The following is a 16675-nucleotide window of genomic DNA, read 5'->3' on the forward strand; positions in this document are numbered from 1 at the left end:
TCAGCAAATATATGGTTAAATATAACTGTAATTTTTGATTTATAATTTACGAAAAAATGTCATCATCAAATCACGCTGTTAATTGCTAATCAAATTCTGAAACAACCCAAACTTTACTATCTAAAAGGCTAATTTTCTTTTATTTATTTCAAATATATATTTAACTATACTTTTAAAACCGCTAACTTGTCTTTTTTTTCACTTGAAAAATTTCATTTTCATTAATTGTTTTTTTGTACAGTAGTCTATTGCACATTACAATTGCCCAAACTTCATACAGTTTTTAAATTCAATAATCTGATTTTGCTTTATATACATCCATATAGGTCAGATTGGAATCCTTTGGTGTGATGCGAAGAAGCGTCTACACATCCTTACCTTCAGTCGAGATATGTGGTTTAAGTCCGAACACGAACTACAGTATTTCAGCTGGAGTAACCTTGGAGACAAACTTCGATGAAGAAATTGTCGATCCAATCTTCAGCAACCCTGTAACCGTTTCGACAGGTTAGAGTAATCGATGTTGTTCTATATTCAGTCAGCAATTCTCTCGTCGAAAGTCAATCGCACCGATCAATAGTATCCATCCTGGGTATAACGGGCCAAATCATAGTTTGAGATGCTTTCATAACACTGTTTGAAAATGTGTATTTTTTACTCAACAAAGGCTGTCTCCGTCGGCCGCTCTTTTGGTTAAAATAGATGTTTGTGATAAGTGTTTCCCTTCAAATATTGTTGAATTTCTAAATGCAACTTCAACAGAAACATTGTTGTAAAAGTGTTTAGACAGACCTGATGTACGTTGTAAAACTTAAATAATTTACACAACATCTTCACAAGAATTCTTTTTTTCTACACAGAACAAATAAAGCTGCAGCTCAGCCTACTACTATTAGGGGTGAACTTCAGTGCCGAACTGCTGGATATCAACTCGCTACGATCTCAAATGCTTATAAACAGCACCGCCCAAGCACTTATAGATGAGTTCAATCGTGGCCCACTATCGTTCAATCTTGTGACCGTTGCATTTTTGGCTTTCAGGTGGGCAACATTTTAGCATAAAAACTTATGTAAAAAGCTTAATAAAGATAAGTTTAGGAACGGAGGTCAGAATTTTTAGATTTTGATTTACAATATTTCTATTGTACCACGTGTCATTGCAGCACTTTTAAATTGTGTTGTATGAGTTATATTACATGTTGTTTGACATCTATCACTTTTTTGCAGAAACGGGAGTGTGCGCGCCAGCACTGAGGCTGTAGTTGACAGCAATAATGCTTCAGTTGCCAGCACGAACGTGTCTGATGTCTTCAGTGGATCAATGAGATTTTCAGATCCAATGACAAGTGAGTGATAAAAATGCTTTCGAAATTTCGATAATACTCGTTTTTTCACTTTTCGTCAAAATGTTGCTTAGAATATTGGACGATTTCAGAGTCCTTTTACAAAATCTGTTATTTAAGAAACTCACTCAAAGATGTTTATGAGATTTATAAAGTATTTGGTCTGAAGAATGAAAAAACAGAATTTCTCGTTTTTCAGTGTCTTCACTATCTCAACCCGGCCCAATTATGATCACTGCATTTGGATCCGAAAACGTCACGTTTAATTTTTCTTCGGGGTCCTTGATGGGCGTCACTCAATACCAAGTCGAAGGTACAACACGCTGGAAAGTTAGCAAACAATACTGACAACTTGTCAAGATGTGATCGTGATTCTTATAATTTTTAACACACTCACTTTCATTGCAGTGTCATGTGACGGAAGCACCGACATCATGTCCACCAATAAGACAGAGCTCGTGGTTACCCAACTTTCTTCGAACACAATCTGCTCAGCTCGGGTCAGGGCCTTGGTCGAAGTGGGAATAGCTGTTGCTTACTCTCCTTACACCGACAGCGTGACATTCACCACACGTAAGCTTTGTTTGTTAAAAATGGCTTTGAACTGTTTGTGGAACTACGTGTTTAAACTACGTTGATAACTTTAAATTGTTATCAATTGCAGTGCACGTCGTGAGCATTTTATCATTGAGTGCCAGTGGCACATCCGCACAAGTGACTTTCGTGAACGTCATGAATCGCGTTACAATGTACACAATCATAACTAACCCAGCAACAACCATGGATGAGTTCACAGCATCTGATGTTAATGAGCCGAACATCACCAGGACATTGGACGGCTTGACAACCGGCACCGAATATATGATTACGGTTTCAATTACGACTCAAGACCATTTGGGCGATAGCAGAAAAATATCGGATTCCATGAATGTCACAACGTCAAGTAAATGAGATTTGGTTTGTTATGATATTGGCCAGGTTTTGCAACTACTGTATGTCCATATTTAATGCGCATTAATAGATGTTTAAAATGCATATGTTATACACGCTAAATCAAACTGATTTTGTCAATTCAACCGCGAATGAACGTTGCAGATGTTTACGTCTTAAAAAATCTTTTCTGCGTTTATCATATTTCCTTTACCCTCTCGCGCTTGAAACCATCCGTGTGAAACAGGAAGTAACATGGATTGTTTTAAGCTATAACTACAGAATCTTATATATTGTTAAAAATTCATGAAAAGATTTCGAATTGCGAAGCTTAAGCTACGACCAGTGATGCCGAAATAGATACTGAAAGTTTATGAAACATAAAACTTTGCCCCTTTTGTATTTCTTGAAGTCACTATAACTGGTTGCTATTGGTGCTTAATCGAATTTTTAGTCTTTAACCATTCGCATTTGCATTCTTGGACTCGTTATCTGCAGATAAAAGTTTAAAGTTAAACTCACTAATTACAATGTTCGTTTTGCGCAGACACTTCTACAGTAAATGGTGTGAGAATACGAGGAGTCACAGGTACAGCATTTACGGTTACTTTCGACAACGTGGTTGATGCAACAGTAACAGGATATGTAGTTCGTGTGTATCTCGGTGATAATTACACCGACTACGAATCCAGTATTTCCACTGTTCCCATCTCTGGAGTGTCACCGCTCAACAACGTATATCTGGTTTCTGTTGCTTTTGAAACACCTACTCGCAGCGATTTTTCAAGCAACGTTAGCACAAGTAAGCTTTGTACAAATTAATCGTCTGAGTAATAGTTGAATTAAAGTTGGTTCTTTTCAAACACTTGGGTAACCTTCAACTTTTTATTAATTGGTTGTATTCCTGTTATTTCAGTGATTTGGAATTTCAATGAAACCTTTGAAACAAGTTTTCTTATTTCCTGGGACGAATACCCAGGTACAACATTTTATGATTACTCGGTTTTTGTCGACGTTGTCGATTTGTTTGCCAACAATGAAGTGGCGGTAAGTGCAAAACTCAAATCTATTGTTGTTTACGGTAAAGACTTTTTGTCTCATAATAAAAAATCATATTTTTAAAATTAATTTAAAAAATGTAAACACTTAATAACGAACTGTAATTTTTTTTATAATGATTTACTTTCTTGTATCAAGTTACATTTCTATTGCTCTATATAGCGTTAGTCGATTATAACATCACAATACAAGGCATGAGTCTTTTGCTAGTGCAATGTATATCGGTATACTGACAAAATAACTTGCCAGGTGTTAAAACACGTTCGATGTGAATTGAGCTACAGTAAATCGCACAATTATTGGAACCGGTTTCGTCCAGAGCCGAGAATTAAATAGGAGTCGATAAAATCGCGTCCATCGCGGGAAAACGTAAAAACATCTTTTCAGCAAGTTTGTTTGACAAATCATCAGATTGAAGAGAAAACAAACAAATTCACCTCATGGAGAAGAATAATAACTTGTTGGTCTCTTGTTGGCGTTACAACAAAAACTATGAATGAAACATATTATAAAATTAAAAACTTAATTTTATACGTGGAAATACAACTATAATTTGTTCAGATTAACTTTTTTCTGTTTTTAAAGCGAATTGGTCACGTTTGTAATTGTACTTTAATATTTTTTGTATTTTAGGTGAGCTCTGCAAATGTAACTGGTCTTGAATCAGGGACAGTGTACAATATTCTAGTAGAAGCACGAGAAATAGTGGGAACCATGATAACAATGATAGAGTTGTTTAACATTTCACAAATAACTCGTAAGTTTTATTCTTTGAAATTCAGTCGGTGCAAACACCTACTCAAAAATGAAAGTCATAAGTGGTTTCAAACTTTCTTTCAACTTTTGGCAACTCACAGGTCCAAGTGCTCCTATGCTGACCGCGCAACCACCAACACCCGACAACCTCACTGTAAGCTGGTCGGTTAGAAAAGGCGCTGACAGTTACTATGCTACACTGTTTGACGATAATCGCGCTGAAGTGATCGGTGTTGGTGGTGTTGGAAGTACAACGGCAACCAATCTAACTTTGACCGACTTGGAAGATGGAACGAACTATTATCTCCAAGTGTGTTCAGTAAATAGCGCCGGAAGCACTTGTGGCGAAATAGTCGTGACTGGATGTGAGTTCTCCTTCAGAAATCCCACTGTACCATTGTGTGCATTCAGTGCTGGTAGTTTCAGATTTGTGAACCGATAGTTTCAGAATTCTATTACTGTGCTACATGTGTATCATCTACACCTATACCGCAAACTACAGTACTATCTGCATCATTTTTCTATTTTTGTGTTTAACTTACTTATTTATGTTCTTAATATTAAATTGCAGTTATACCTGTACCAAGCCCACCGATGGTTACAGAAGTTACACAAACTACTGTCGCCCTCAGCTTTACCGCAATATCCACAGCAACTTCATACAATGTTACGGCTGTACTAGAAAACGGAACTCTGGTTGAAGTTCGTTTTTGAAATCTACTTCATTAACAAAAATATATCAGCAAAATAATTTAAAAAGAAATTTCTTGGTTGAAGTCTTGTTGTTGTGTGCTTTAATTTCCTAGTTTTCTTACAGTACAAACCTACTTTCACGGTCTAAAAATTTAATTTATACCTTTTGCCTCTTACTCTTATAGGAATTGAACGTGTCCATCACAAGTGTCACCTTTCAAAATTTGTTGTCTGGAACCGTCTACATCTTCTCGTTCGAGGTTACTTACCCCGGAGGATCATCCGATCCCAGTATTGGAGTGTCCCAAATTACCGGTAATACTGACAATTTTTCTGCATCCTATATATATATATAGACAATCGTCTATAATAACACAATTGTGGAATTACGTTTTTCAATGCATAATTCATGTTTAAAGTCTAGCTCTCGTGAATATACCACGTCATGTTTGGCGGTAAGTATTAGTTAAATGTCTTTTTTTTTTACCTTTTCCTAACAGTTCCTCCAGACGTAACAAACATCACGGTTGCCGCAAGAACACGCAACAGCCTCAACATAACGTTTTCGCCGTCCATGAGCGCGACCAGTTACCAGATAACCGTCGATGGCACGAGCTACAATATGACAGTGAGCGACACAGCTGCTTTCATCGATAATCTGACCGATGGAACACCGTATAATGTGTCGGTTGTAGCTATCAACTCGGCCGGAGAATCTCCACCTGTAACTGAGATCGATCAATACACAAGTAAGAAAAAGGGAACATGTGTTGACTCATATTTGTGATGTTCTGGGGAATCAACTACTATTGTATTATTGACGGTCCACCATGCACGTATTTATACAAAATCATTAACAAACAATCTCGAAATTTGAGGAAACTTTTTCCAGATTATAGTTGTCTTCTGGATGGGGTAATGGAAACAATATTGAAATTGTTTTTCAGGATCTATCAGTCCAGCAAGGGTCAGCTTCGGTGACATTACAGCGGATTCTTTGGTAGTTTCGTGGGATTCGCAAAGGCCCAACCTCAATACAACGTAATACATTATTTGCTCTGAGTGTTTATATAAAGCTGTTTTACTGCGTATAAGTATTTACGTGTTTATGTCATCACACGTGAAAGAATTCAAAATGCACATTTGTTGACATTTTTCAACATTTTGCTCTTAATTCGGATTTGACATACTTGTTAGAGAGTTTAATTACACCGATGAATTAAACTTGAATTTCACTTCAGATCTTATCAGCCAGCAGTGGTGTTCGCTAGCAACGGCACATCTGCTGTAACCGTAAACGCAACCACTGATACACAAACTACAATTATGGGACTTGAACCAGGAACTGAGTACAACGTCACCATTACAACTGTGGACGCGTTTGGTCTCGTTGAGGAAGCAAGTTCACCAGGAAAAGAGTTAACACGTGAGTTATTATAACGTACTTTCTCGCGTTATATGAAAAACAGTGGTTACTCTTTAACGTTGTAGTTTTTCTAAATACATTTTTACTCTCCTTGTAGTTCCGGGCGCTCCTGCGCGACTGTTTTTCACCGAACACACGGACAGCAGCCTGACATCTGCATGGGAGCCCGTACAGAGCGCACAGTCTTACAGAGTAAATCTAAGCGAAATCACATCTTCAGCTTTCCCGTTTATTTTGGTAAAGGCAGAACAAGTTTTTTTCATTGTACAAAATCGATTGAAGTATCAAGCAGAAAAGATGACTATGGATTCATAATAATGCTCTTCGGTGTTTTGCCGATTATACCAACTTAAATCTGTAAAATGATTTATTGTTGATATCAATATAAAATATATATATATATATAGACAGATAGATAAAAGATACTTATCTAAACTCTAGGTTAATCCATCTGTTACCGAAACTTCATATACCTTTCCGTCACTGCAAAGTGGTGCAGAATATTTATTATCGGTATCTGCTATGAATAGGAACGGTCAGGGCGAACCAGCAACTTTAACAGATTATACAAGTATGTTGTTTTATGCAATTATGTTTATACAATACATTTTATACAATATTTGTTTTTTAGGTGTTTTAATTTTTCGTGTGTTTTATTTTATCAGTCACAAATCCATTTCCTTCTGTCGCTGGCTTTGTTTCAAATACGAACTTTTCCATTGAGGTCAACTTTACGTCTGTAAACGGACCTGTCAACTACACAGTCCGAGCAATTTTGGCTGACAATCCCAACAGCACAGGTAATTGCGGGTGGAAATGTGTGCTATAATTAATAAGTGAACAATTAGGCTACTTGTGAATTAAACGGAATACCTGGTGCATATATTTGCTTCAAGTTCCTTTCTCATAAAATGACGAACCCAATGACAACGGAATTTTCTCTTATTTTTCACCATACAGAAATGTTTACCTGCGTAGCCACGAATGTTTGTACAATTCCTGATCTTGCTGCTGGAACTAATTATAGCATCAGAGTGAAAGGAACTTACTCATCTGGAAGTGAAAGTCAATTTGGAGACGAAATGATATTTACTACAGGTAATATACTACACATACATAACAGCAATAAGATACAATGAATATTTTGATAAAATTTTATATTTGAGTCATAATACGCTGACCCTGGTATCCATTTAAATAAACTAATTACAGTGTTGTTGTGTTTGGGTGATATTAAGACTTTTTTATGACAAGTTGTTGTATTACATATTTCAGTATTGTTCTAAATTTGTTATTGTCAATTGCTTGCACATTCACCTTAAATAAATCTTACTTGTTGGTTGTGTCTTTCATTGTCATCCAACAATTTTACTCGCGCAATTCTTCCGGATTTCTACTCACCTCAATGTTCTTTGCAATCGTCCAAGTAACAATATTCTCCACTTGTTTAAATCTTGTAAAAATTCGCATATGAACTTACGGTCGTACTATAAAACAGTATAAGTAAGTGTTAAAGGTCACTTTCATACGGCTATTTAATAAAATAACATGGTAGTTCAAAAGTCAATGATAAGCCGTCTATAAGCAGTCGATCGAGGTCCTGTAAATTTGGGGGTCGTAGAAAACGTTTTATGCTTTGGGGAGTGGTAAAATGCACTGATACGATGCACAGATTATGACGCGTCAGTAAATTACAAACGAAACAAACACTTACTTAAAAGAAACTATAAGAATATCTTTTACATATTTTAGAATATCTTTTACCAGATTTTAATGACATCCAGTCTACAATAGTGTTGACAACAACAATATGAACACAAAACATCCTTAAAACACTTAGAGCTGGAAAAATTTGGCCCACTATAAATTGGACCATTCTATATAGCAAAATGTAGCTAATGTAACTAATATTAACATTGTATCCAATGTTAATAATTTAGTATAGCTACATTAGTTACAAAAGCAACATTCTTGTATTTGAGTGCTACATTACATACATTAGCAACACTTTTGTATATAGAATGGTTTGCTACACGTTCTTGGAGACTAAAGATTTTGCTAGCTATTAGCAGGAAATGTACATAAAAGAGAAAGTTTGAAACAAATTTTTGGATAATTCATTGAACCACGGAAATTGTCTACCTCTTTCGTTATTTTAATAGTTGAATGTTCTGTTTTCCTGATACACTTTGAATCTTTGCATGATGTAAGCTGCTAATGAAATCCTTTTTATCACATTTCTTAAGATTAAATAGTAATTGTGCTTACAATTATATCACTGGTCAACAAAATTTTTGTTGCATTTCTACCAACACTTGTTCTTACCTAATTTGGGGGCGCTGAATCTGAATCTGACCTTAGTTTTTTTCTGCAAGGTCTAGATTTTTTGCAAATTGCGATTTTTTATTTTTTATTTACTCAATTCAAATTTTCTGAAAATTACATGATTTGTCAAATGACGTTCTTGCTTATAATCGAATAACCAACCTCAAAACAAAAATAGGTTCCCAGAAATTATTGTGTTACCACTAGCATTTGTATTTACAGACAATTAGGTACCAAATGTTTGAAAAAATGTAACAAAGAACATTTTTGCTGGTAGAATACATGTAATAAGCGCTTTTTTTTTTGCAAAATGACATTGAAAAGAATGATGGCAATCCAATAACTTCTGAGTTTGTACGTTTTTTGAGTTTGCTGCTTTAATTTTATCATTTGATAAAGCAGGGAAAGTGTAAAGAAGATGATGAAAGGAAAGGACTCGTTGTCAGGATTTAGAACTTTAACAAACTGTGTTATGAGACCTAGTTTGATGTGCAGGGGCGGAAAAACAATTTTGTCTCTGCTTACGATTGGGTTGTGTGTTACATTAGGCATGCCAACTTGAAATGTTTCACGTAAGGGCCGCTCCTTCTGTGTCCAATGTTTTTCACGTGCTCTGCTGTCCCACATGCATAGATAACATAGAAATTTAGTGTATCCTTTTTGCTGACCTAGGAGAAAACTAACCATTTTGAGGTTAACACAAATGATCCAGTTGTGCTCATGTTATCTGAGCAAATCCATAACAATTCTGATGTCATCATGCCGTTTCTTTAAGACAGTGGAGTGACCAACTGGAACAGCTTCATAAACATTTCCATTGTGTAAAAGGGCACACTTGATGCTGCGCTTGGAACTGTCCAAAAACAATCGCCATTGTTCTGGATCATACGAGGAGATACCCAGTTGTTCGAGAAGACCATGTATATCGTTGCAATATACCAGCATATTTTCCTCTGCAAAATAGGGAAGAAAGAGTTCTTCTCTTTTTCGAAAAAAGGAAACCTTTACAGATTAATCTAGAACCTGCTTTTCCTTGAGTCTGGAGACTAAGAGCTGAGCTTCTTGCTTGGACAAATCTAAATCACGTACTAAGTCATTCAGTTCTGATTGATTGAACTGCTGAACAGCTACTCTGGTTTCACCAGTAGAGTGTTCAGATTCTGTATCTGTTCTTTTATACTCCATTTCCATAACCTCTTCCCTTTCCGATTCAGTTTCCTCATCTTCAGAAAATGTAAAACCACTAAAAACTGGAGGAGGGAATCTATCAGAGTGCGGAACAGGTCGTATAGCTGATGGTATACTTGGATAAGAAAGCATTAGTCGGCTCTTCCTGCCAACACTTTTCATATTTACCATGCAAAAGTAACAGTCAGTCGTGTGATTTTGGGGTTCACGCCACACCATTGGAATGCAAAAAGGCAGACTCTTCCGCTTTCCTTTTGTTCAGTCTCTGACCATTTCTTCGCAGTTATGGCACACAATATGTGGAGACCATTTCTTATCTTGATCGCCAAGATGGATGCCAAAGTAAGCTCTGTAGGCAGGCTTCACGAACGATGTTATATTTCATCTTTGACGAAAAAGGAGTGTACACAACACTGATATAACAAAATGAATCAGGTTTATTTTTGCAATTACGAGTGTAAAATAGAGCTTATAACCTATCCTACAGCATCTATCCGCAATACCTCACTATAATCAAACTGCTTAGCTTCTTCAAACGCCCTTAAACAGCAGTAGGCTACAACTTAAAACAGCTGAAAGCTTCTATCTGAAACACTGGTACTGTACCATACAGACAGCGCACACTAAATATGAGCCAGAAATGAAAAAATTTGAATTTTCGATTGCATAAAAACTAGAGCATGCATAAAGAAACTGATTGCAGATTTGAAATCAGCATCCCAAGATTGTGTAGAATCAGTTAAAAAATCTCATGCAACAAAAAATAATAAAAAATTTGTTGACCAGTGTTATGAATTCGACTTGACAATTAGCGACTATGATGGTGTAGCTAACGGCCGAAGGCATCATTCTAGCGACTAAAGAAAAATCTGCTTATTTCTCAACCTTACGCATTATAGAGTGTTAACATTAACATTATTTCGCAGTTCCCAATCCACCTGAAAACCTCAGCTTCACTTCAGGGGACTTCGGTTTAAATATTTCAACCAACCCAGCTGTTGGCGCGACCTCCTACACCTTCACAATCGGCATCTTAAATGTATCAAGAGAATCGAGCAGTCCTACCGCAAGCTTTACCGGTCTTGCCCCGGGAACCATTTACATCATCACAGCAACAGCAACTCTATCTACATCGTATGGAAACTTTACTTCGAGTGAAGCCTCCTTTACAACTACAACAAGTATGAAAAAGAAAGAAAAAGAAAAAGATAATTAAGCTATAATTTATCGTTTATGTTCAACACGATACTAAATCAGGATTACGAAATGATTACGATTGCGGTTGCACAAATTATGTTGTTTCAGCCCAAGCCATCCCAGTGAACGTTTTAATATCCAACGTTCAACCAAATCAATTCAATGTGAGCTGGGACGTCATTCATGGAGCAGTTGGTTACTTGGTCAACGTAGACCCATTGGACACTTTGACAAGAGTTGTGAAAGTGGCTTCTAGCACTTCACTCACAGTTGCTGACCTTACACCAGGAATTGTTCATAATATCACCGTTCAGGGAACTTATCCAATTGCAAATGGATCAGAAAGTGAAGTTGTCCAACAAATCACAGGTAAATTTATCGGGGTGATAAAAATTTGGGTCTTGAAATTATGGGCTACTTTGCAATAGAAGTTATTAGCAATCGCTGTTTGCTATTTTTTTCCACAATATAATTTTTTTTGCTGAAGCTTAGGAAATTTCGAATGTTTTGCATTGGAAGTAAAACCCCAATCTGTCACTTAATGTAGCTTTTTCCAATTATGTGTAGTACATATACATTGTAATACAGAATTTTATATATACCATCTGCTTTGTACGAAGTGGCAGATATGGAGACAAAACTGTTGCGATAATTTTGAAGTTGGTCTTCACTGTCAATAAACGTAAATGAACAAAATAATATTACATTAAAAATACCAACAATATAAGCAATAACGGTACAGTCCTGCCACAATTGGATCGTCAAAATCCCCCATGAATTATGCTGGGTGAACCGATTGCACGATGCCTTGAGGACAAAATTAAGCCTTCTTTCAATTTAGAATAAATATATCAATACAAGAAACAACATGAGAAGTTTTGAAATAAACACTACGTATATTATCTCTGACTTTCACATTCAGTAAAACTTTAAACTTGGTTGTACCAAAATTGAATTTCTAAAACCCACTATTCTTATCTTTCCTTCGTAAATGCTGCTTACTATGTAATTTTCATTATTATACCATCGTTTTCCTATAACGTCACCGTCTTCTTTTGTTGTTTTTACTCAAATGCTTTAACTTATTAGTCGTTGATGTTATGTGTTTCAGCTCCCGCCCAACCAACCGGCCTCATGGTGCAAACAGTAACCGCCGATGAAGTGACACTTGTCTGGACTCTAGTTTCAACTGCCACCAGTTACCGACTACTTTACGCCGAAGAGACCTCTATGACGTATCTGAATATAACACTTGATGTCACCAACGTAACTATCAGCGGATTGCAAAACGCTACGACATACAACTTCAGGGTTGTCGCCTTAAACGGAATTCTAGAGAGCAATCAATCTTCTGAAGTGCGACAAATAACAGGTACTTTGACAACAGCTCTTGTTTTAAGTTGTACAAAAATTGCAAAGTTCAATATTATACATTTTATCATTTTTCTTATTTCAGCCCCGTTAGCCCCAACTTTCCGAACAAACTCGACCACACAAACAACCATTCTTGTTGTTTGGAATACCCCGGCTGGAGCAGCTACATTTGCTGTGGAAGTCACAAACGAAACAATGACACCAGTTTACAACAGAACTATGTAGGTGTTATCTATGGCTTAAAACAAGAATTTTAGCTCTATCAATGACTTTTCACGTCACTTCTTTACACCTTAACAATTATCACAGCCTTTACGTTTGAGTATATTATATTAAAATTCTGTCATATCGAACTATATGGATGAAAACGCCACAATAATAAACTACGCTTATTGCTATAGAAATTCAACTTCAATTGAGCTGACCTTTACCGATGGAATAAGACCAGGCATGAGCTACACAATATGTGTGGCTGCTCAGACAAGCCCCCTCAACAGTAGCAAAGTGGCGTCAAGTGTCAAGTCCTGCATATTCCTTGTCACGGGTAAACCGCCATATTTGTTGATGCTTTACTCGTTGTATGGTTAACGATGATCCTAACACTTTTGAAATTTCTCTCGAGTGCCTTGACATTATACTTGTTATTAGCACCGGCCGATCCATCTGCACCGCTCGAAATATCCAGCACTTCAAATAGCTTGTACGTTCGTTGGAATCCAGCTGAAGGTGCAGTTGATTATAAGCTGGTCGCAGTTGAGTAAGTAAAGCACTCTTCTGTACTCGGACATGCAACACTTTTATTGTTGAAAATTAACTTTTTAATTTTTAAACCTTATGTAATAATCACAAAACGACTAAAGATTAACAGTAATAGGTTAAAAGGTATTTCAACTTACGATTGTTTTGTCTGTAATCAATTCAAGGCTTGTTCATCAGATTATCTCAATTTAGGAAACTCAACCTAATGCAACGGATGTTTCTTTATTTATAGAAAGGAAAACTCAACTGCTGTAGTTTTCATGGAACAAGTTGGCAATGTGATCAACTTCAACATAACTGGACTAAGCCCCGAAACAATTTACGTTGTATCCGTTACTTCGTTTAACGAGTTGGGAGCGGCTTCTAATGTATCGTCGTCTGATCTTCAAACAAGTATATGTTTACTGTGCCGAACAAATGTCATTTGTTATTGGTGGTGCTTAACTTAAGATAATCTTGTTTGACAGGACCCATACGGCCGACCGTCAGCTTGCTGGAGGTCACTAATTCGTCGATACTCATAACTTGGACGTTACCTGCCGGAGTACTGTATTCCCAATTACAAGTTCAACGTGCTGATGGGTCTGCGCTTGAAACTGGAATTCAAGAGACCAGTGTAATAGATGAACCAAGTAACTCTTTTCCCGTGTCGGGTTTGACTTCGGGTACCGAATACATCTTCTCAATCACTTTGCTCTCGGCGAAGCGCAGTGAAGAGGGCACGCTTACCTATATAACTCGTAAGCAAACATTTGGCAGTATCGTGTGCTTTGGAGCTACAATATAGATTCAACTACACGAGTCATATTAAACGATGCTGAAAATATTCATGTTCTATATACTGTCGCCTCATTTACTTTTTATGTCTTCTAGTGCCTGCCGCTCCCGAAAGTCTCGGTATAAATGCTCAAACAACGTCAAGCTTAGATTTTATCTGGGATTCCGTAACAGGAGCCAGCTCCTATTTCATTACTTTGTATAACAGCGGATTTACGCAAACTATCTCTAACAACTCGCCTACAGCATCGTTTACTGATCTTCCTGCCGGTACAGCTTTTACCGGAACTGTAGTTGCCAACAACTACGCTGGAAATGGATCTGCAGCTTCTTATTTCACCGCTACCGGTAAACTCTTAAAAGATCTGAAATTTAAAACTTAGGTTTAGTCAATGTAACACATTATAATTTCTTATGAAGTTAAAGTTCGTAAGGCACAACGTTTAGTATATATGTATAGTATATATGAGTATTTCACGTCTTTACAGTGATCGAAGGCGGTTTTACTATAAACCAGACTGCAGTTGGAGAAACCAGTGTAACATTGTCTTATATCGGACCACCAGCGGCATTCAGCTATGTTATATATTTATCATCAGGTAATATTTTAAAATGAGATATACTGTAGGCAAAAAAATCATTTAAACCAACAACAAAGTGTCTTTTGGAAACATTCAGCTATATCTACACGAAAACCTTTCTACTCAGACGATCTACTGTAAATAATGTTGCAATGGAACCAATTAAGAAAGATTTAACTTACCAGTATAACGAACATGTAGGTAATGAGACACAATCAATGAACACAACAATGATATCACCAACCATCACCAATCTCACTAGTGGAGTCCAGTATACTTTCACGGTCACAGCAATTTATGAAACAGCAAGAAGCAATGCAAGTGAACAGCTATCCTTGTACACAAGTGAGATATAAATCAGATGTCTTATGCTTGTGTTTGTTTCTTCTCTTGGCAAAAAGTTTGACAGAGATTTCAGATGTTTGTTGATGTGTTGACTTTATTTTGCTTTAACAGGAACTTTACCTCCAACTGGCATCGAATACAATGCTACAGGCGCGGATGGAATTTCTTTGCGTTTTACCCAATCGCTCGGTGCAGTGTCTTACAGAGTCATGGGAATTGGTCCAAGCGATGAAATGTTGATTGCGGAAAACGTAACATCTACAACGATATCATTTGCAAACGCCACATTGGGTGTGTCTTATAACTTCAGCATTGTCTCAATCAACGGAGATGGCCTAACCAGCGCGGCAGCTTATGTTAACAATGTGGAAGGTAAGACGTAAACAGGTAGTGAATGATAAATGTATGTTGTTGATGATTTGTGCTATATTGTTCAATCATATTTTGCTTAATTGGCAATATGGAGAAATGAAAATGTTCGTTGTATTTTTGATTCATAAGTGCAAAGGAAAACATGCTGACTATAGGTGTTAGTACACGTTATTTATTTATTTTTATCAATTTTCACTTTTAGCTCCCTTGCTGGTATTCGAGTTTGAAGTTATACTACAGTCGTCGATCGTGTTTGTACCTGCTTTTGGAGACATAACCTCTCAAGAATATATGAACTTAACTAATGGCTTAATTGCTGAACTTGAGATCATTTTATCCTCTCTGCCCGGGTTTCAATCGGTCAACATCACCGGTGTTTTTGAAGGAAGCGTTACTGTTCAGTAAGAATGCGTAAAGCTACTTCCTCCCACGCAAAATAATGAAAACTTCAAAGTTTGGAATTTATTGACCTGGAGGAAATAATATTTCTTTAGTGACCTGAAATTATCGTTTTTCAAATATCGAGTGAAATATTCAAATATTATGCAGATTTACGGTTATGACCAACCGAGCGGGATCAACTGCTCAGAACGTCATTGACACTTTCCCGTCCAACATACCAAGTAACTCGACTTATTTCAATGACACGGGACCGCCGCCAAGTACTGGTAAGACAACCTACGTGCATTTCAATATTTTCGGATAAGAACAACCGACTTAAAAAGGGAAGTTACTTTGCAGAGTTGAATAGATGCTTCAATAATCCGTGCCCGATCAATTCAACTTGCTCCTCATCGATGAGTGAATTTACCTGCACATGCAATTCTGGATTAGAACTCAATTCCACAGGTAAACCTGTGCACAATAAAACAGCTCATATAAACTTTTAGCTTATTGTTCGCAGTTGAAAGAGAATATATGTTAAAAATGATAAATCAATTATATACAAACCAAGTAATTTTGTTGTCTTACTTTTAACGTTAAAATATTTCTGTTAATTTTGTTTGCCCAGGCGTTTGCAAGTATCAACATTTTTAAACTTATGTTTTCAGATATTACCTGTGATGACGTCAATGAATGCAACGTAAATACTTCTTGCGATACAAACGCAGATTGTACAAATAGTTTTGGTTCATTCTCATGCGTTTGTCGCATGGGGTTCACTGGAAACGGAACAACGTGTTTAGACAGCGATGAATGTTTACCTACGTCACCTTGCAATACAAACGCACAATGCACTAATAACGTTGGTTCATTCAACTGCCTTTGCAACGAAGGCTATTCAGGCGATGGATTTAGTGTCTGTACAGACATTAAGGAATGTGAAAATTCAAGCCTGAACAACTGCCATGAAAATGCAGGATGTACAGAACAAATTCCTGGCTTCAATTGCACTTGTAACAATGGATTTACGTAAGTCAGTTTTATTATTCCTACGGTGATCTATATTATTTACTATCGTCGAAAAGCTAATTATAATCAATGCTTAAATCTAAACCATTGAAGTTTTCATTAAAAAGGATAGAATGAAAACGCTTCCAGTAAAGTTT

At 36.7% G+C, this 16675-nt stretch overlaps 1 protein-coding gene across 2 annotated transcripts in view; it reads left to right on the plus strand.

Moving 5' to 3' along the window:
- The window catches only part of LOC143450507 (uncharacterized), a 38073-nt gene that overhangs the window by 17293 nt on the left and 4105 nt on the right, over window positions 1-16675 (plus strand). The window contains exons 36-70 of one of the 2 annotated variants that reach the window (XM_076951077.1): window positions 327-507; window positions 861-1041; window positions 1228-1346; window positions 1543-1656; window positions 1752-1916; window positions 2008-2286; window positions 2821-3075; window positions 3190-3320; window positions 3966-4089; window positions 4190-4453; window positions 4660-4790; window positions 4967-5096; window positions 5282-5530; window positions 5729-5822; window positions 6023-6207; window positions 6305-6444; window positions 6649-6778; window positions 6873-7007; window positions 7168-7305; window positions 10647-10901; window positions 11026-11286; window positions 12029-12289; window positions 12374-12512; window positions 12693-12835; window positions 12940-13048; window positions 13283-13443; window positions 13518-13790; window positions 13924-14175; window positions 14316-14426; window positions 14610-14753; window positions 14865-15125; window positions 15328-15526; window positions 15675-15793; window positions 15867-15978; window positions 16182-16538. In XM_076951077.1, the coding sequence (XP_076807192.1) occupies window positions 327-507; window positions 861-1041; window positions 1228-1346; window positions 1543-1656; window positions 1752-1916; window positions 2008-2286; window positions 2821-3075; window positions 3190-3320; window positions 3966-4089; window positions 4190-4453; window positions 4660-4790; window positions 4967-5096; window positions 5282-5530; window positions 5729-5822; window positions 6023-6207; window positions 6305-6444; window positions 6649-6778; window positions 6873-7007; window positions 7168-7305; window positions 10647-10901; window positions 11026-11286; window positions 12029-12289; window positions 12374-12512; window positions 12693-12835; window positions 12940-13048; window positions 13283-13443; window positions 13518-13790; window positions 13924-14175; window positions 14316-14426; window positions 14610-14753; window positions 14865-15125; window positions 15328-15526; window positions 15675-15793; window positions 15867-15978; window positions 16182-16538 (6302 nt within the window). Of the gene's footprint in view, window positions 1-326; window positions 508-860; window positions 1042-1227; window positions 1347-1542; window positions 1657-1751; window positions 1917-2007; window positions 2287-2820; window positions 3076-3189; window positions 3321-3965; window positions 4090-4189; window positions 4454-4659; window positions 4791-4966; window positions 5097-5281; window positions 5531-5728; window positions 5823-6022; window positions 6208-6304; window positions 6445-6648; window positions 6779-6872; window positions 7008-7167; window positions 7306-10646; window positions 10902-11025; window positions 11287-12028; window positions 12290-12373; window positions 12513-12692; window positions 12836-12939; window positions 13049-13282; window positions 13444-13517; window positions 13791-13923; window positions 14176-14315; window positions 14427-14609; window positions 14754-14864; window positions 15126-15327; window positions 15527-15674; window positions 15794-15866; window positions 15979-16177; window positions 16539-16675 lie in introns of both variants that reach the window. The other variant, XM_076951076.1, reaches the window with a different exon arrangement.

Source organism: Clavelina lepadiformis, chromosome 3, assembly GCF_947623445.1.
Source record: "Clavelina lepadiformis chromosome 3, kaClaLepa1.1, whole genome shotgun sequence".
In the NCBI taxonomy this organism is placed as follows: domain Eukaryota; kingdom Metazoa; phylum Chordata; class Ascidiacea; order Aplousobranchia; family Clavelinidae; genus Clavelina; species Clavelina lepadiformis.